Genomic DNA, 18,673 nt, shown 5'->3' with positions numbered 1-18,673 from the left:
TCTATCTTGATTTAGTAAGTTATCAAATAATATGGAACAAACATTTTTAGTATGATGTTCATATAATATGGGACGGAGAGAGTAGTTGTCTGTCATCATTTGTTGGATGCACACAATATACCTCTTTATATAATCTTAAGAATCCCCACCCCATAATCTATCTTCGAAATTAAATTAAACTCGATGCCTTTTTTCTTAACATTGTATTATAAATCTCTTTAATTTATGGACCAATGCAATCTAAATAAAGGGATTAATAAGTCTAAGCATGTGAAGCATGGAGAGATCGTGCTATAGTAGCCTCTCATCATTTGTGGGATGCACAATTGGACTCGTTCTATGATTTTAATAATTCTCACCCCATAATTTATCTTCGAAGTTAAAGTTAAATCTGATGTCCATTTTCTTAACATCATAGTATTAACCTTTTTGAATTATGAACTCATGCATAAAATGTTTTTTACCTTCGTTCCTTCATTTTCCCATTAATTTAACGGGGAGTAGTTACTTAAATGATCAGGGTACCATTTTTTACAAAGTAAATTAATGAATCAATTACTCTCTTTGTTTTAATTTGTTTGTTTGAGACAAATTTTTAAAAAGTATTTTTTTTTTGAATCTTATCACCTTAAACTAAAAATATTAGAATCTATCATTTAATTATGCAGTCTTAAAAATGTCACGCTGAAAGTTAGAATTAAAAAGTTATTAAAAAATAAAAGAGATATTATTTTTGAAATGAATTATTAAAAAGAAAAAAGACAAATAATTGGAACTAGTACATGAAAATATGTACTCCCTCTATCCCAATATATATGATTCACTTTCCTTTTTAGTTATTTTAAAAAAAAACAGACACATTTTCTATATTTAATAATAATTTAACTTTAAAATATTTATTTTAACTTTTAATAATATTTTTATAGCAACACAAATATGTATGACTTACTTTAGACAACAAATTTCATGAAAAAAAATTTCTTTTATAAAATTTTTGTATCAAGTCAAACTAAATTATATAAATTAGAACGGAGGGAGTATATTTTAACAGAACTTATGTCCTATAAGTATAAAATATCCACAAATTAAAGGGGTAAAATTACAATTTAATCAAACAAAAGGATTAGAGAAGCAATTTATCATCTGCATGGGGCCCCATAGATTTTGTCCCTATTACACGTTTGCCACTTTTGCCCTCTTGAAAAGAATAAATAAAATGAGCGATGGGTTATAGTAGAAAGTGCCAACAGTTAAGTGGTCCCCACATATTCAGATATTTTTTTATACATCACATGACAAGCTATACTGTACTTTACCCTACTGAATCTTTTGGAATCCAATTGCTTTACGTTCATTGGTTGTCATACGTATCTTTTTTTTTCCTCCTTTCCTTTTATTTCCCTACTTTTTATTTAAATATTAGTATTATTTATTGTTTTAATTTATGTGACACAGTTTAAATTACGAAATTTAAATAAATATTTATAGTAATTTTTTTATATATTATTTCTAAATATGTAAAATATTTCATTTTTAATTGATCAAATTTAAATTATTTAACTTTTAATATTCGAAATATGATACAGGATAAAGAAAATACATTATTTTATATTTCTATATTATCTTGAAAATTGGGATTTGGGACCCCCCCCCTACCTCGCATTCATTGCGTCCTCCTTTTTCAACTTTCAATGTTTGTTTGTTTTAAAACATAATTAGTAATAAAGATTTGTAGATTGGAATCTAATTGAGGTAGAGTTTCGAACTTGAATATTCATTCGTTTTTATTTATTTGTCAAATATTTTTTAATTTTTTTTTTACTTATCAATTTTGATGAATCAAGAAAAGATAAAAAAAAATTATATTATACCCTCAATTTATTAATATTGAGTTAATGTCTTTGAAAAGTGTAGTGAATATATATATTTAAAATTCTATCAATTAATAGGAATAAAATGATAAACTTACTATATCAATTGTTATTATTATATTTTTAATAAATGTGTCAAATTAAAATTTGATAAATAAAAAAGAAAGGAAGGAATATGTGAGTGCTTATAAGCATGAACGAACGCTTTCATTTTATTTTTTCCTATGTGATTTAACTAATTTATAAAAAGATTTCTTTGTTTCTTACTTGTTATTTTTCTAATACTCCTCCTATTTTTTTTTATTTGACAATTTTTGATTTGGCATATATATTAAGAAATCAATTATTGATATAGTGAGTTTATTATTTTATTTTTATTAATCACTAAAGTCATAATCTAAATTTTAAAATATTTTGATACTAAAGATATTAACTCTCTCAATAAATTGAGGGTATAATAGATAAAAAAAAATTATACTTTCTTAATTTATCAAATTTAATAAATTAATAAAAATTAAATTAGAAATTTTTTGACAGTGGGAATATCTAGTATAGTAATAATAAGTAGATTACTTTTGGAACCAATTAATCTGATTTTCTTTTTTCTTCTTTCATTTTTCCGTTTTGTTTTAGTATTTAGACAATAAAAAGAAAATGGCTGTTCGAGACTCCCAAGGGGCAGTGATAATGTTAAGCGATTAATTTTCTTTAAAATGGCAACTCCACCAATTTCTAAAAGTCAAATTAACATATATAATGAAACTATATGATTTTTTTGTGAATAATTTGATATCTTTATATTACTTGAAGGGGAGCTTGGAGTAACTGGTAAAGTTGCTGCCATGTGACCAGGAGGTCACGGGTTCAAGCCTTGGAAACAGCCTCTGGCAGAAATGCAAGGCAAGACTGCGTACAATAGACCCTTGTGGTCAGGCCCTTCCCCGGACCCCGCGCATAGCGGAAGCTTTAGTGCACCGGGCTGCCCTTTTTTTACTTCTTTTCATGTTTTCTAATTTCTAAATATATTGATATATACTAAAATATAATTACAAAAATTCATTCAAATCACGATTAAACAAGACATCACACATCTGCAACTTACTGATTCTATATATGAAAATAGAAGATTACGATAGAAGGTGAGTAGGTAGTCGAGTATTGTCTGGCTCTCTTATCAATATTATTATTATTATTATTTTTCTGCTGTCTTATTCTTCAATTTTAGTGTTACGTGTTGTTTCTTGTATTTTAGTTATCATACATTTTGTTGTTTCTATTTGTCATTTTCTTAATTATTTTCAGTTTGACTTCTTTGCTAACGTATTTGTTTTTTGGATAAATTTTACTTGAATCGAAGATTTATCAAAAATAATTTTTTTATCATCACATAATACGAATAAAATCACATACGCAACATCTTTTTTAGATCCACTCATAAGAGTACACATTACACATCTTAAATTAGAAAAAAAGTTAAAAAGTCATAAATGGGACAGATGGCAATTCTAGAGAATACGAGGAGCGAACTAATAAAATCATAATGATTCCACGAGGGAGTTAAGAGGGACGGATTAGCAAATATGAAAAACAATACTATTAACGAAAAAAAGAATAAATCAGTTATTATTATTACGCCTATATATACAAACCACATTTCTTCGTTAATTTTCCCCTCAAAAAGATCAACTTTTTTTCCGATCGTTGCTCAGCCGACACTGCCGGTTTTCCGCTTATAGAAATCTCTATTAATTCCAGGTAAACCATACATTTATCCACAAATTCCTATTTTTCCGCATTTATATTCATATATTGTGTTAATTATTTTTTTTACATAATAAAAAAATAATTAACGATTTGATAAAATTGTACTAAAATGGAAGCAGTGATTGTTGATTCCAACAGAGCTATGGTAGGAACAAGCGCCGTAGTCGAATCGATGAATTCCTACGTTAACGGAAAAGAGGTGACAGACGTTCGATTTGATCCGACGGCTGTGGTACCGGAGCCGGTGCCGGCAGTGGTGAAATCAGACGGTGTAGATGCTGCGGTTAATGGCGGTAGCGAGGAGAAGGAGAGGGAGATTGTGTTAGGGCGAAACATACATACATCGTCTTTTTCTGTTACGGAACCTGATGCTGATGATGATTCTACTGGTGATAAGGAAGCGTATATGGCTAGTGTTCTGGCTCGGTATCGGAAGACTCTCACTGATCGAACTAAGTACCATTTAGGTATTGTGTCACTTTTTTAGGTTGGCTTAGATTCCTTTTTTTGACAAAAGTTGCTACTGATGGCTAAGTTTGACTCTCCAAATAGGTGTTGTACATATCTATATTGGTTAATCCTCCTTAGAACTAGAAAGACTAGGATATTAGCTCCTATGTAAATTTTAGGCTGAATGCATAAACAAACAGCTAAACTTGTCAGAACTTTTCATCTAGACACCTAAACTCACGTCATGACCTTAGCTCAAACCTAAGTTGCTTGGATCCTCCAAAATGGATGTCGACTTGTGTCAGATCCTCAAAAAATGCAATATTTTTGAAGGATCCGACACTCACCCGTCACCATTTTTAAAGAACACCCGTCACAATTTTTAAAGAGTCTTGAGTAACATAGGATCAAGATGTGGCAATTTCATACTGTGTTGACATGACAAAACGGGTGAGTTTCACCTATCTTGAGATCGTCTACTTGTCACAACTGAGCTAACATTTTTTTTTCTGAAAAGTAAAGTGTATGTCAAAATTGAGCTAAACATTTCTTTTTGAAGTTAATAAAATCCATCTGTCTTCTGTATATGGATCCCCCAATTCATTTTTTCCCTCGAAGTCACCATTTTCAAATACTCTGACACCAAATGTTCCAAGAACTACTCAAAAACTAAAATCAATAACAACAAAGAAAATAATTTATCATAATTAGTTCAAGAATATTCATAAGCTAAAAATGACTAGTACCAAATGCCATGGCAAAGTGCGATGGTTCTTGACACTTTGCGAGCTATATTGGTGCAACCAAAAGAAACGAATAGGTTGCCCTGCCATTTACTGCTGGTGGCACAGGGTTAGAGAAGCTATTGAAAGTGAACTAGAACATAGGAAAGCAGTCTGTATTACTTTATAACACTTGGGTGAAATTTGGATATAAAAGGTCTCTATCTGATGGAAGGAACTAGAATTCCCCACCAACTCATCTTGCTCTTTTTAGAAATATAAAAAGTTATCCTAAAAGGTTAAGCTTATGCTAATCTAGAAGTTACTGATATCATATGGTCGAGGTGTCTTTAACTTGATGGTTATCCTTCTCCAGCTAGAAGTGAAGTAAAAAAGACAAAAAATAGGAAGAGGGGAGGAAGAAGAAGGATGAGTATTTTAGGTTTTGAGTGTAGCTGGGCCTGATTGTATAGAGATGAGGACTAAATGTTTGTGAGTCTGGTCTTGATGTTGGTTTTGGGAAGAAGAAGACGAAGACAACTTTCTTTCGTGTTGCTCAATTTTTTTGAAGCTACTAAATCCATGTGTCTTTCTTGTGTTGTTCTTTCCCCAATTCACCCACACGTGAAATACACAACTTATTTTTTAACCGTCCGTGGATGGTTTCAGAAGAGGTAGGGGTAGGCCGAAAAAATATTGGGGAGAGGTGATTAGACAGGACATGGCGCAGCTGCAGCTGACCGAGGACATGACCTTAGATAGAAGGGTGTGGAGGACCCACATTAGGGTAGAGGGTTAGTACATAGTCACGGTAGTCTATCGTATTAGTAGACGCTTTAGTACACTATAATTTTTTTTTTGTTCTCTGATGTCTGCTATTATCTTATTACTTTTTACTTACCGTACTTTTCGTACTTTGATTACTCTCTTTTATTTGTAGTGTCTCCGTCCTGTGCCTTATCATATAGCTTTGAACTTATTGACCAATTCACTTTTTAACCTTATCTAACGTCTTTTTATGCTTTATTGAGCCGAGGTCTCCTGGAAACAGCCATCCTACCTTAGTAGGAGTAAGGTCTGCGCACAATTTACCCTCCCCAGACCCCACGTTGTGGGATCAAACTGGGTTGTTGTTGTTGTTGTTAATGCCTCGTGTGTGATGGATATTGTTCTTGAGTTTTCTACTTTTTATTAGGTACCTTCCCTATTTTAGGTGTCTAAATGAAATAATCAGGCAAGTTAGGGGGCAGCTTATGTATTTGCCTTAGATTTTACTACTATTTTCCTTTTGGAGTTTGTTTTTGGTTTCAGATTTTGATAATTTAATTATTCTTCGGGCTTAAAAGTAGCAGTAGTATGAAATATTGAGTTTTGCCTTTGAAATCAGCAAACTTGTTATTTCTACCAAAAAGTGTGTGTCTGTATTTGGGAGGGTGTGTGTGTCAGATCTGATGATATTGATGTAACCTGAGAGGATGAAATCATTGGGTGGTTATTTAATACCAAGTGTTTCTCATAATCTTCACCTTAGTTTGATATAGGTTTCGCACCTCCTTTTGGTGGGGCAACATAATTTGGAATGGCTTTTGTCTTTCTTTTAAACAGCTATATGGGTTGTCTTATTTGCTGATGATTAAAGTTTGATTTTTGTGTTGAACTTAGGGTTATAAAGTTGTTGTCTCTAAAACTGAAATTATTCGGATCCTTGTATATCCTTATAATAGAAAATCATTGTCTCTATTAGAACCTTAGATATTGATTGTCTTCTAACTATCTTACTGATGTTAACACTAATATTTTGTGCAATGAATATAGATATATTGCTGAAATTAGCCAACAGTATGTCCAGTGGGTGGATGAACTAGTCTAGTTTACAATATCCTTTACTTCTTTCATTGCATTCCAAGTATAAAGAAATAATTGCCTTATTATTTCTGATTGCTGATTGTCACAGGGTATCCATATAATTTGGACTTTGATTATGGTGCACTCACACAATTGCAGCATTTCTCCATCAATAATTTAGGGGATCCATTCATTGAGAGTAACTACGGTGTGCACTCAAGGCAGTTTGAAGTTGGTGTTTTGGACTGGTTTGCGCGCCTATGGGATATTGAGAAGGATGAATATTGGGGATACATCACAAACTGTGGAACCGAGGGAAATCTTCATGGAATCCTTGTTGGGTTAGTAAATTTTTTAATTTATTCCTTCGGAATCGTTAAGTTTGCTGATTAAGAAATGGTTACCCTCCCTTTTCCTCTCTTTTACTTATCCTAAAGAAAACACGATCTTAATAATGCAGGAGAGAAGTATTTCCTGAAGGAATTTTGTATGCTTCGAAGGAGTCTCATTATTCTATTTTTAAAGCAGCACGAATGTATAGAATGGAATGTGAAAAGGTTGGCACTCTACTAACTGGTGAAATAGATTGTGCAGACTTCAAAGTTAAGCTACTAGCCAATAAGGATAAGCCTGCAATCATTAATGTCAACATTGGTACTGTCTGATCCTTTCACTGTCTGAGATATTTCCCTAAATGCAACAACCACTTAGTTGTCTAAGGTGCCATCTTTTTTGGTTGACAGGAACTACTGTGAAAGGAGCTGTTGATGATCTTGATCTAGTCATAAAAACCCTTGAAGACTGCGGATTTTCACATGATCGGTTTTATATCCACTGTGATGGGGCTCTCTTTGGGCTTATGATGCCATTTGTCAAGCGTGTAAGTAGATTTGTTTCTCCAAACTGTTTTTATTGTTCAACTTCTCCTTGCATTTCTTAAACTAGCCAGTCTGAAGCACATGTCAAGATAATTAGTTATTGTTAGCAAATCAGGAGTTATGAGGTACTCTTGTTAAATAGAAAATGTGAAAATAGTTTGCAGCCTTGTTAGGTATTTGATGCCACTACCAATGTTGCAGAAGGTTATAATGTAAAACTTGTTTTCTGTTCTCTGTAACCATTGCTTTTGGAAGTAAGGGGAGAAAAGATGAAGAAAAAAGCAGAATTCATTTCTTTTGGTTGATTAGAAGGACTAAAAGATAAACTAATCTTCTTTTTATATGTGTTCCTTGTGTAAATTTACTTCTTCACAGTTAAAGCAAATCAGAGACGGGAAGAAAATAGATTTTGTATGCAGATCTACAGTCCTGGTGGCAGTGTTTATATTCCTTATTCTTTTTGATAAATAAATGAATGCCCTCGTGCGGGTACTGCTTCACAGTGAAAAACTAAAAAGAGATCCTGTAAGCAGAGATCATCTGCTGCCGCAGCTTTTATGTAACATAAATTTGTCTATTATCTTTCATTGCTCCTACTTACTACTACTTTATGGAACAAGATGTTGCTATTGTTTCAGGGTTTTCCTCTAAGTAATATCTTAAATTCTTACAGGCACCAAAGGTTACTTTCAAAAAGCCAATCGGGAGTGTGAGCGTCTCTGGTCACAAGTTTGTGGGATGTCCAATGCCATGCGGTGTTCAACTAACAAGGCTAGAGCACATTAATGCCCTTTCTAGTAATGTGGAGTACCTTGCATCAAGGGATGCCACTATCATGGGAAGTCGGAATGGACATGCTCCACTTTTCCTTTGGTACACCCTGAACAGAAAAGGTTATAAGGGATTCCAGAAAGAAGTCCAGAAGTGCCTAAGGAATGCTCATTATTTGAAAGACCGCCTTTTAGGAGCTGGAATCAGTGCTATGCTCAATGAGCTGAGCAGCACAGTTGTTTTTGAGCGACCTAAAGATGAGGAGTTTGTTCGCAAGTGGCAACTTGCTTGTGAAAGAAATATGGCACATGTTGTCGTGATGCCTAGTGTGACAGTTGATAAGCTGGATCACTTCTTGGAAGAATTAGTTGAAGCACGATCAATCTGGTACAAGGATGAGAACGTCAAACCTCCTTGTCTCGCTTCAGATGTTGGAAGTAAAAACTGTTGCTGCCCTCAGCACAGAGTGATTTCTTAGACAGAGAAGCTATAGGTTTCCCCGTTGTTTCTGTAGGAAACATTAGAGGCATGGTAGAAATGATGTTTGTATTAGAGAAGCTATAATTGGTTTCTCTTTGTTTCTGTATGAAACATTAGATTCATTGTAGTAGAAGTGATGTTTGAATTGCGACTTCGAATCATGTAGAAGCATATCATTGTGGCCCTTTTGCTTCTGTGTAAGTGTGTTTTACACAAGGAAGAATTTGCCAAAATTACGTGGCAACGTTGTGAATTTTTTTCGGTTCCTCTCCACTTTCTCGATATGCTTCTTGGGTATGACAAGGAGATAAACAAACATTACTAGCATCTGCTTGCTTTCTTGCCATTTTTTCCCAAGGCAAATAAAATAGCTTTTATTAACAATTTACTTTCTCAGCCATAGCAAATATTGAGATTTTATTTTTTTTGAAACATTAAAGAAAGATAGGGTCCTTCGTTGAAATGCCTTACTGGATATTCCTCAATGTCCTAGCTTCTCAGATAATCATCTATTTCTATCTTGTTTTGTTATGACTGCAATATTTTCGGTCAATCAAGTCCTACCAAGACGTTATTGAATGTAAAAGTTTTAACCATATTCGTTTTCTTGCCTTCCTTGGTGGAGCCAAGAGAGGATGATGGATGATTTTGTGTGTTTTTCCTCTTCCCTTTTCAGGGGTTGGGAGAAAATATAATTTTCAGCAACTACTTGCTTTGAGCTTTAAGACATATCACTTTGTTAGACTGCCAATATTTAATCATCATCAAAGAAATCCATACTTTATATTTCAATTTAACACTGGATCTTTAGGAACAATTCCAACTCCTTGGTTACCTACTGGTTCAACTGAAACCAGGAGTTAGCACCTTTTCCTTATTTGTGCTATTACATTCTCCTACAAATCTGAAAATGCTTATGTTTTTCTTCTTTTTCTTAGTACAATGTAAAAGACATTATCTAAAGTGTCTCAACCATGACGGGATACTTGTTCTTCAGCATCCTGACAAGTGTTGGCTGGACGGAGTTATCTGTGTCTAATGGCGTCCATCTACAAGGAAGACAAATTTTCAAGTCAGTAATGTAGTGACTCACAGGGAATTAGAATTTTTTTTTTTCCAAAAGGACTGTTTCTTGTTTATTTTCTTTACTTGTATCTGCAGACAAGATGATGAAGAAAAACAGAAATTTCTAGTTTGGCCAAGTTGATTCCAGGACACATGCGTGGTCCGCTTCCAAATCCAAGGAAGCTGAAAGGTTTTAGAGGATCCTGTACAGAATCCAACAAGTTTCTTTGTTATAAAATCTCAGTGGTTGAATATAGGAGCCTGGAATAATGTTGGAGAACTTACATCAAATCTAGAAGGATCAAACTTCTCAGGATTAGGAAATACTTTGGGGTCGCGGTGGATAGACACTACATCCAAGTTAAGTGACCATCCTTTCTTGATTTTGCACCCTGAACATGGTTTTAAAAAAGAATCATATTAGATCATACAAAATCTAGATATGGAGAAATCTGACAGATACCCTCAATCTCAAAATCTTGTGCTGCTTTTCTTGAAAACCACGGAAGGATTGTGGCCATTCGAAGTGTTTCACTGATTACCTGAAAATTGAAATATCAATAAAAAAAGTTTAATTTTTGAATTTCAGGGATGAACACAAGCTGGATTTCTGACTAGTATGCAAGCTCACTTTGGCGGTGTAAGGCATATTATTGACTTCAGACCAGGTGAGTTCTAGTGTGCCTTGTTTTCTAGCTTGGATTTCTCTATGTTCTTCCTGTAAATAAAAGATTCTAAGTTATAATGTAATGTCAGCAGTTAAAGATTGTTCCCTTTCTCCGTTAAGAATTACCCTTAGTTGTTCCAATACATCAGGATTTTCTTGAAGAAATTTGAGGAGCCATGTCAAAGCAGCAGTCGTAGTATCATGGCCTGCAACTAGAAGTGTCAGTATGTTATCCTTCAGTTGTTTATCTGTGAGTTTGTCTTCATCATCTCCTACTGGTGCATCTTTGCCTTGCTTCTTCACCAGGGATTGCAAGAAATCTTGTTTTAAGCTTTCCCCACTCCTCCGTTGGTCAATTATCGAGTCTAACATAGCATACATTCGATCACGAGCCTGTAGTTTAAAGATAGTCATCTCTTCTAAGCTGTCCATTTATCATAGTTGCATAGAATATCGACAATTTGTTACCTGAATGCCACGATAAAAGGCAGTTCCCGGGACTTTAAAGGGTAAAGAAGCAAAAGAGCCAGAAATAATCTTGAAATTGGTTCGAAATTTCTCCTGTTCCTCACCAGTTGGCTCTAAGCTCATTATCATGTTGCCTATCACCTTGAGTGTAAACTGCAAAAAACATAATCTGAAAGGTTCAAAAATGCCTTTACATCAAAACCAAACTCTACGAAAAAATTATCAAAAGACTCAACTGTGGAAGCCTCTTCAAGAACCAAAACTTCTCTTCCAGACCACTGATCCAATGTTTCAATAGCTAAGCTGTTGATAAACTGAAAATACTTCTTTAAACCATCAACAGAAAGTGGTTCAGCAATTAGTCTTCGGAGTCTTTTGTGCGCCTCTCCCGTCTGTTGGAGCAAACTAGTAGGTCCAAGTACTTGCTGTCCTGTGTAGAAAAGGTTTAAGCTTACTATCCCATCTTTTCCTGTCAACAAGATTTTGCTTGCTTCTCTTCCGGTCATGAATACCGTATACCTTCCTAATACATAACTCTTAAACACCTTCCCATACCTAATAAACCAAACCATAACACAAATCATAAAATTGAGGTGAGAATTAGCATTCTAAGAATTTTCTTCACGGAGTGATGTAAAGATAGCGTGTGAAGAGTTTTCTGAAGGGAATAGCAATGCTAGATCAATCTCTAAAGCTTATATATATAGCAAGAATTATCTTCTTGAACAACTTTATAACCTTTCTAAAACATAGTACATATATCAGGATTACCCCTGGAGAAAATGGTAATGCTTAGAACAATTTGAACAATTTTCCACGTGCTATATCATGATGTACAAAAATGTAGTATCATATACTATTATGATGTACTTACAGTTTCTGTCTCTTGTTGATGAAGCTGTATATACCAGCAGGGCTCGAAAATTCGGATATGAATGAGAGACTTTCTCCAATAATAGGCCATCCCAAGGTTCCTGGAATTGCTTCCATTTCTTTTGGTGAAGCCTTATTTGTTCTTAATAGGACTAGTAAAACAACTAAAACCAACACTAATAACATCACCATAAACATGATTAACTCCATTCTTGATTGTGTTAAATCTGCAAAATTTGATGAGTTTATATGTGGTATTGTACTGATGATCTCAAGAATGTTCTGTGAACAGCTTTATTAGTATTAAAAATAATTCCTTTTCTTTTTTGATTAATTTGTACAAGATGAGTGGGAGAAGACAAATTTACCCCATTGATTATAATACTCCACCCGTTCAAATTTATATGACATTCTTTCCTTGTTAGCCAGTCCCAAAAGAATAACTCTTTTCTATATTTAGTAACAATTTAATTTTAAACTTCTCATTTTATCCTTAACAAGATGATTTATAGCATAAAAATATCTATGATTTATTTTAGACCAAAAGTATTTGTATTTAATCTATTCAAATACTATGAGAGTGGAGAAAGGTGGAGTGTGTTGGTCTGTTGGAGGGTGAAGAGGAGACAATCATTGTGGAATGCTACTCATGTAATTTGTTTTCCCTACTTTCATAGCTCTATTAGAAAGTCATTTTTCTCATTTTTAAGGAACTTATTTTCTGAGAGAAAATATTTTTCAGCACGAAATATGACAGTTGTTATCAATTAATTCACTTTCCTATTGGAATTAAGCCAAGTTTAACTTAGTTGGTGTCAACATTCTTGTCAAATCACAGCTGCTTGCCATGTGGATGTGTGGAGTTATTAATTAATCCTTATTAACTTGGCTAATACGTAGATTTTAATTTATTTTTTTCTGTTTTAGTTTAATATATGCCTTGGAAACAGCTTCTGACAAAAATGCAAGGTAAGGTTGCGTACAATAGACCCTTGTGGTCAGGCCCTTCTCCGGACCCCATGCATAGCGGGAGCTTTAGTGCACCGGTTTGTCTTTTTTTTTGTATTAGTCTAATATATGACCAGGAGGTCACGGGTTCAAGCCTTGAAAACAGCCTCTGGCAGAAATGCAAGGTAAGACAGCGTACAATAGACCCTTGTGGTCGGATCCTTTTTCGGACCTTGCATATAGCGTGAGCTTAGTTCATCGGAATGCTTTTTTTTTGTTCTAATATACGAAGAAGGCCACTCATTCTTGTTTATATTGGAATTATGCCAAGTTTAACTTAGTTCGTGTAAACATTCTTGTCTAATTACAACTATTGACATTTGGAAGTTATTAATTATCTATTTTATTAATTAATCTTTGAACCAATGCAACAATGGATTTTTTGGCGTTGAAATCATGGCTACTGCCTATGAATATATGGCATCTTCTTCCGTAATAATGTCAAAATAGTTTCATGTCTATTTCACATTCAACTCTCGTATCTGGTGTTTATTTTGGAATTCAATTAATTCGAATTTACACAGGGTAAATGGGGGGAGCGCTTCCCATTAATTTCTTTTTTATTTTCAAGACTCGAATTCAAAGAACTATTTCTTTTTTATTTTCAAGACTCAAATTCGAGAACTTTAATCAAAGGTGGAGAGTCCATCTCACCTCAACTGTTGATTAGATTCAACTTTTAACTTCTTGTTTCATACTCTATTTCTTCTCGTTTCTTGTTATGTTGTTTAGAATCAAATTTAAGGATGGGTTTAGGAAGAGGTTTGGACAGCTGGTTTTAGATGTTAGTTGATGACTCTTTTCTGTAAATATCCTATAAAACTGACATACTTCCAAAATCAGAAACAACAAATTAGTTGACCGTCCAACTCCCACAAATACAAGGAAGCAGATAACTAAGTATGAGGCTGTCAAGTAATAAATCCACCACAAATAGTTCCAATTATTGAAATAAATGAAGAACAAAAAACTGCAAATTTTATTTCCATAATCTAAGATCAAGTATTCAAGAACAATTTCTTATCAGAACCTTTTCACCAGCAAGATATTATTTTCAAACTCTATAGTAATACATAATGATACTCAATTCATCGCGTAAAACATGTTGAACAATATCTAACTGATGTTTATAAAACAACTATATCCCATAGTATTTTGATAATGGTACAAAGTGATCTGATCAGAATGCACTCATCACAGCCTGTAACACTATTTCATTACATACCATCAATATATACAAGGCTCTATGCTAAATTACTCATTAGTGATGTCTTGCCTTTTTTTGACATTTTCAACCCCTGTTATTGAAGTTCATGAAGCCAGTTTGGGTCTGCCCACCAATATTTTGGGTACTTGTGGTAGACTGCAGCGGCTGCTGTTGTTGAGCATGGTGATTACCACATTGGACAAATGACTGCGGCTGGGGAGGGAAATGTGGACGCAGCCCCCTGCTTCCATTTGCAGCTGACATTTGACCAGCTGTTATCTTTAGATGCTGAAGTTCCTCTCTCAATGCTTCATTCAGAGCTGGAAATTATACGCACATGTCAATACAATTAATTGCAGTGAGAATAACACTTGTGTAAGTCATTAAACAGGTATACCATCTCTAAGGTGGGCTTGTTGTTCCAAAGCTTGCAACCGTAGTTTGAGTTCTTTGTTCTCAGTAGTCAATCCACTATTGTCTCTCTGCATCATCATACAGAAATGGCATATAAATGATTAAGGATATGTTAATTGTTATTATGTGTCTTGACAGCAGTGTTAGCAATAGCAATAATTTGCAGTGGTAATATTCCATCCAGCAGCACATAAATATAATACAGTCTATGTATGTCTACAGAAATGTCCACAACTAGAAACTGTGATTTTGCACGCACAGCATAAATGATTCATGGATAAATGGATCATCCAAATGTAATTTACCCACCCAAATTAATGAGAAAAACGACAAAAAGTTCAAAGTCCACCAAAGTAATTTTTGAAAAAGGAAAACAAAAAAGCCAAGGGGCATCATGGAAAAACAAGAACGGCAAACCTTCAGCACCATAAACTGAAGACTACGCCACACAACCACATATGCATGATTTTGTGGCAGTCAGATCCATACTCAAAGACAAAAAAAGAGTGGAGTAGCATAAAAATGGCTTTTCAACCAAAAGTTGACAGTTTAAAACAAAAAAGGCTAACCAGAGCAACAGACGTAGATTCTACAAAGAAATTTATTACTAGCAGCTAGCAGGATACGATACACGGATATTCTAATGATACTAGAAAACAGGATAAGAATAAGAACCTGTTAATTGATGATGACTATTCCTCCATAAATTAAAAAAAGTTCATTATTTAGCATCAAGGAGGAGCGCAACAGCTTAGAAAAGCCTAATTGCCTGACCAGCTAGTGGGTGGAAAAGAAAAGATCTGACTAAAACTTTTCCTGTATCCTAAAGAAAAGTTATGCTTTCCATGATTAGCACCAAAGGGAAGTCAACAGCTTAGAAAGTCTAATTTCCTGTATTTTCCTCCCCTCCATCTTGCTAATGCTCGCACAACTTCCCCTTCCCCTGATTCTATGCATTCAACCCTTCACGGGATCACACTATCACACGTTTTGCAATATTCATCTCCCAACCACTAGCTCCCTTCTCCAGTGCCAGCAACAGCGCCCTCCATACGTAATTAGCACTCCCAGTTCTCCAATTCCCCTCCCTCCTTTTTGGCTTAGTACTCAGTCCCTTCCTTTCCCATTGCTACCCAACCCTCTTCCTCATTCATTATCAAGGCAACTAATGAATTGAGAAATTGAGATAACTCAAGTTAAGTCAACAAATCATACAAAGCAGAGAGCCATTTCGATTAGAAGATGTTGTCACTCTGACCCACATACATACAATCACATCTCTAAATATCTCATACCCATGATATATATTGGGTATACACATTGCTTATTGTATGAAAACATGAGAAGCTATTAAAATTTAGGTTACTTTATACAACATAATATAATAACCATGAAGAGTACTACATATAGTCATTTTGCCTATTAAAAAAAGTAAGAAGAGTACTGTATATAGTCTCCCTATTCTGTACCTGCAGAACCGTGATTTGTGCAGATAGAGTAGTAGCTTCAGTCTGCAGAGTCTGCACCTTCCTCTCCAGTTCATTAGTGTAACGAATTTTCCGCTCCTTCGAACGTGCCGCAGATTGTCTGTTTGCAAGAATCCTGTTGTAATAATGCAGAAACAAAGATGAGTTATTACAAAAGCTTAAACCAAAGTTTAATGCTAGAACTGTCATCTATAAGGGGACTTAGTATTTTAAGGAAAACTGAAAACATACAAATGACAAAACAATAAAGCTGGGAAGCCATGCTATGTAACAGTGACACACTATAACCTTTTGTGCAAAAAATTTCAGATTACTATGTTGACAATGAGAGGTCGCCAGTAACCTATAGCTTCCAAATCTTCTCCTCTTACGATTCAGGTAACACCACTTCAGTAAAGAATACATCACAGTAACACTGCATTCCATTTCATCTTAAATCAGCATACAGGGTACAATAGTAGCTCTTCATTAATTCAGTATTCCGATTTCTCTGCTAGAAGCCTATGCACTGCTTTTAAGTCGTATAGTCACCCCTCCCTCCCCCTCATTCCCCCCTTCTTTCTCAATATAAAAAGTTTACTTGTAAAGACCAATCCACCTGTGTTAAATATCCTGTCCATTCACATATAATTTAGTGGAAACTTATTCACTTCCCACAAGAGAATTGTTGCAAATGATCACCAACATCTTTCTCAAATCATTTCCTTTTCTTCTCTTCCATCCATAATCCATTTGAGTGTGAGAATATGAAACTCATATAATTTCACCAAATTCACACTTGAGAACTCCATTATAATTTATACCAACTCTAACATGTTCTTTACAACTAAAAAAAAAAAAGAAAACAATTGGCATTTCAAAGAAAAAGCAAATCACTTCAAATCCAGAAACATATCAATCATCTATTTTTGCTTCATGTGCTCGAGAATATTCAAATGCCAAATAATTTGAAAAGACATTTCCTCTTAATCATTAGAGCTTAGTATAATTCCAAAGTAAAATTCTTAACCAAACAAAGAAAACCTCAACCCCAAAAAATTTCACACTACAATTGAGAGCATACAAAATTGAGAAAACGAAGAACTTAATGAAAGTTCAAACCTTAATCACTAGAGCTAAATATATATCCAAAATAAAACTCCTAACCAAACAAGAAAACCTCAAGCCCAAATTTTTTTGAAGAGACATTTCCTCTTAATCATTAGAGCTAAGTATAATTCCACCTTCAAACTCTTAACCAAACAAACAATGAAAAAAGAATTAATTCAACCCAAATTTCACTCTACAATTGACAACTTCATACACAATTGGAAAAAGGAGAACTCTATGAAAGTTCAAAGCTTAATCATTAGAGCCATCAGCCAAGTATAATTCCAAAGTAAAATCTCTTAACCAAACAAAAAAAAACCTCAACCCCTTACATATTTTGAAGAGACATTTCCTCTTAAATCATTAGAGCTAAGTATAAATCCAAAGTAAAACTCTTAACCAAACAAAAAAATAACTCAACCCCTAAAATTTTGGAGAGACATTTCATCTTAATCGTTAGAGCCAAGTATAATTTCAAAGTAAAACTCTTAACCAAACTAAGAAAAAAACTCAACCCCTAAAATTTTTGAGAAATCATTTCTTCCTAATCATTAGAGCTAAGTATCATTCCAAAGTAAAAAAATCTTAACCAAACAAATAAACAAAGAAAAAAACTTTATAAAAGTTCAAACCTTTTGGCTCTCTTGGGATCAATCAAAGCCAACTCAGCAAGCCGATCAGGAGCCATAGCTTTCTTAACAGAGCTCTCAGCCTCAAACGACGCCGTAGAAAAAGAACCATCCATCGAATTGCTATGCCTATGACGAGAACCCGACCCGGAAACCGAACCCATCATCTTCTTCTCCTCCCCCGACGCAGCCGGCGTTGTCGCTCCAGCTTCACCAAATTCCAGTCCATCAAAAAAGTCGGCGTCAACGGAAAGACTCCTGAAGTGATTTAACGGTCTAGGGTTATGATCACCAACCGGTCCAGCCACTATACCCGGTCCGTTCGAAGATGAGTCAGCTGAATTCGCCGGCTGCATGTGGGTATCAGCAGAAGGGGACAACGACGGCGCCGAAATGTCAAGGTTGAAGTCAGCAACGACGTCGTCTAAGAGAATATCATCGTCGAACTCCGGGAAGCGAAAGAAAGTCTCCGACTGCGCCCGCCGGTGACGTGCTATACGGGTCGGAGTATCCGGCATCTGGTCAAGGTCAGTCCGACCCGCTAGAAGTGGGACAGGTATGGGCTTTCCGGTGAACTTCGGGTCCATTGGAAACAAACCCAAATCAATTCTTCAGGTTTGATTTTGCAAAGAAGAAGAAAGAGAGAAGAAATGGGGTGTGTGTATGTTGGGGGTTGGGGTTGTGGGTGGGTGCGGGGAGCGGGGGTGAGTACAGTAGTAGAAGAAGAAAAGAAGAAGGGGAAGGGGCAGTTGGCTAAAATGGCAAACTCACATGGGAGGGTTTATTATAGTTGTTAGGAACGGTTAGCAATGACCGCGTGATAAATATTCATTCATCGTTAATTAAAATATTTTGAATTAAAATTTCTTTAAATTTAGCATGAATTGATAAATATTTTTTATTTTAATCATAAAATTTTAAATTTAAAGGTTTTGTTGATTGGTTAATTGGTCACATTAATCTTTATAAATTAGGCATAAAATGA

At 34.7% G+C, this 18,673-nt stretch overlaps 3 protein-coding genes across 4 annotated transcripts; 1 reads left to right on the top strand and 2 right to left on the bottom strand.

Annotated features, from left to right (window-relative positions):
- Positions 1–3,474: 3,474 nt before the first annotated feature.
- LOC129902135 (serine decarboxylase) lies at positions 3,475–9,034 on the top strand. Of its 2 annotated transcripts, none has more exons than XM_055977189.1 (6): positions 3,475–3,626; positions 3,755–4,102; positions 6,762–6,993; positions 7,113–7,306; positions 7,396–7,532; positions 8,204–9,034. In XM_055977189.1, the coding sequence occupies exons 2-6, from the start codon at positions 3,778–3,780 to the stop codon at positions 8,777–8,779; spliced, it is 1,464 nt and encodes a 487-aa protein (XP_055833164.1). In that variant the 5' UTR covers positions 3,475–3,626; positions 3,755–3,777; the 3' UTR covers positions 8,780–9,034. The 2 variants fall into 2 exon arrangements, with proteins under 2 accessions (XP_055833164.1, XP_055833165.1); XM_055977190.1 differs by having other exon boundaries at positions 3,497–3,626; positions 3,774–4,102.
- Positions 9,035–9,739: 705 nt separating this feature from the next.
- On the bottom strand, positions 9,740–12,064 carry LOC129904146 (abscisic acid 8'-hydroxylase 3-like). Its single transcript, XM_055979687.1, has 9 exons — positions 11,856–12,064; positions 11,218–11,536; positions 10,982–11,134; positions 10,640–10,906; positions 10,478–10,564; positions 10,310–10,388; positions 10,132–10,238; positions 9,931–10,049; positions 9,740–9,830 (listed from the first exon to the last, which is right to left on the bottom strand). The coding sequence occupies exons 1-9, from the start codon at positions 12,062–12,064 to the stop codon at positions 9,740–9,742; spliced, it is 1,431 nt and encodes a 476-aa protein (XP_055835662.1).
- Positions 12,065–13,820: 1,756 nt separating this feature from the next.
- On the bottom strand, positions 13,821–18,436 carry LOC129903931 (transcription factor VIP1-like). The gene is made up of 4 exons (XM_055979451.1): positions 17,692–18,436; positions 15,953–16,085; positions 14,467–14,551; positions 13,821–14,389 (listed from the first exon to the last, which is right to left on the bottom strand). Exons 1-4 carry the CDS (start codon positions 18,273–18,275, stop codon positions 14,154–14,156), a joined length of 1,038 nt encoding a protein of 345 aa, XP_055835426.1. The 5' UTR covers positions 18,276–18,436; the 3' UTR covers positions 13,821–14,153.
- Between the last annotated feature and the right edge of the window lie 237 nt (positions 18,437–18,673).

The sequence above is a fragment of the Solanum dulcamara genome, chromosome 9, assembly GCF_947179165.1.
Source record: "Solanum dulcamara chromosome 9, daSolDulc1.2, whole genome shotgun sequence".
NCBI lineage: Eukaryota > Viridiplantae > Streptophyta > Magnoliopsida > Solanales > Solanaceae > Solanum > Solanum dulcamara.
This window is presented reverse-complemented; position numbering and strand designations above follow the sequence as displayed.

What these genes read in the sequence shown, in the direction of transcription:
- LOC129902135 (XM_055977189.1), top strand. Translation starts at nt 3,778, where the DNA reads ATGGTAGGAACAAGCGCCGTAGTCGAATCGATGAATTCCTACGTTAAC. An exon ending in TCGAACTAAGTACCATTTAG is followed by an intron (nt 4,103 to 6,761) that starts GTATTGTGTCAC and finishes TGATTGTCACAG; the next exon opens with GGTATCCATATAATTTGGAC. An exon ending in CTTCATGGAATCCTTGTTGG is followed by an intron (nt 6,994 to 7,112) that starts GTTAGTAAATTT and finishes TTAATAATGCAG; the next exon opens with GAGAGAAGTATTTCCTGAAG.
- LOC129904146 (XM_055979687.1), bottom strand. Translation starts at nt 12,064, where the DNA reads ATGGAGTTAATCATGTTTATGGTGATGTTATTAGTGTTGGTTTTAGTT. An exon ending in TTCTTGAAGAGGCTTCCACA is followed by an intron (nt 11,135 to 11,217) that starts GTTGAGTCTTTT and finishes TGTTTTTTGCAG; the next exon opens with TTTACACTCAAGGTGATAGG. An exon ending in TTGATCCTTCTAGATTTGAT is followed by an intron (nt 10,050 to 10,131) that starts GTAAGTTCTCCA and finishes GATTCTGTACAG; the next exon opens with GATCCTCTAAAACCTTTCAG.
- LOC129903931 (XM_055979451.1), bottom strand. Translation starts at nt 18,275, where the DNA reads ATGGACCCGAAGTTCACCGGAAAGCCCATACCTGTCCCACTTCTAGCG. An exon ending in GATCCCAAGAGAGCCAAAAG is followed by an intron (nt 16,086 to 17,691) that starts GTTTGAACTTTT and finishes TTATTACAACAG; the next exon opens with GATTCTTGCAAACAGACAAT. An exon ending in ACAAGCCCACCTTAGAGATG is followed by an intron (nt 14,390 to 14,466) that starts GTATACCTGTTT and finishes TATAATTTCCAG; the next exon opens with CTCTGAATGAAGCATTGAGA.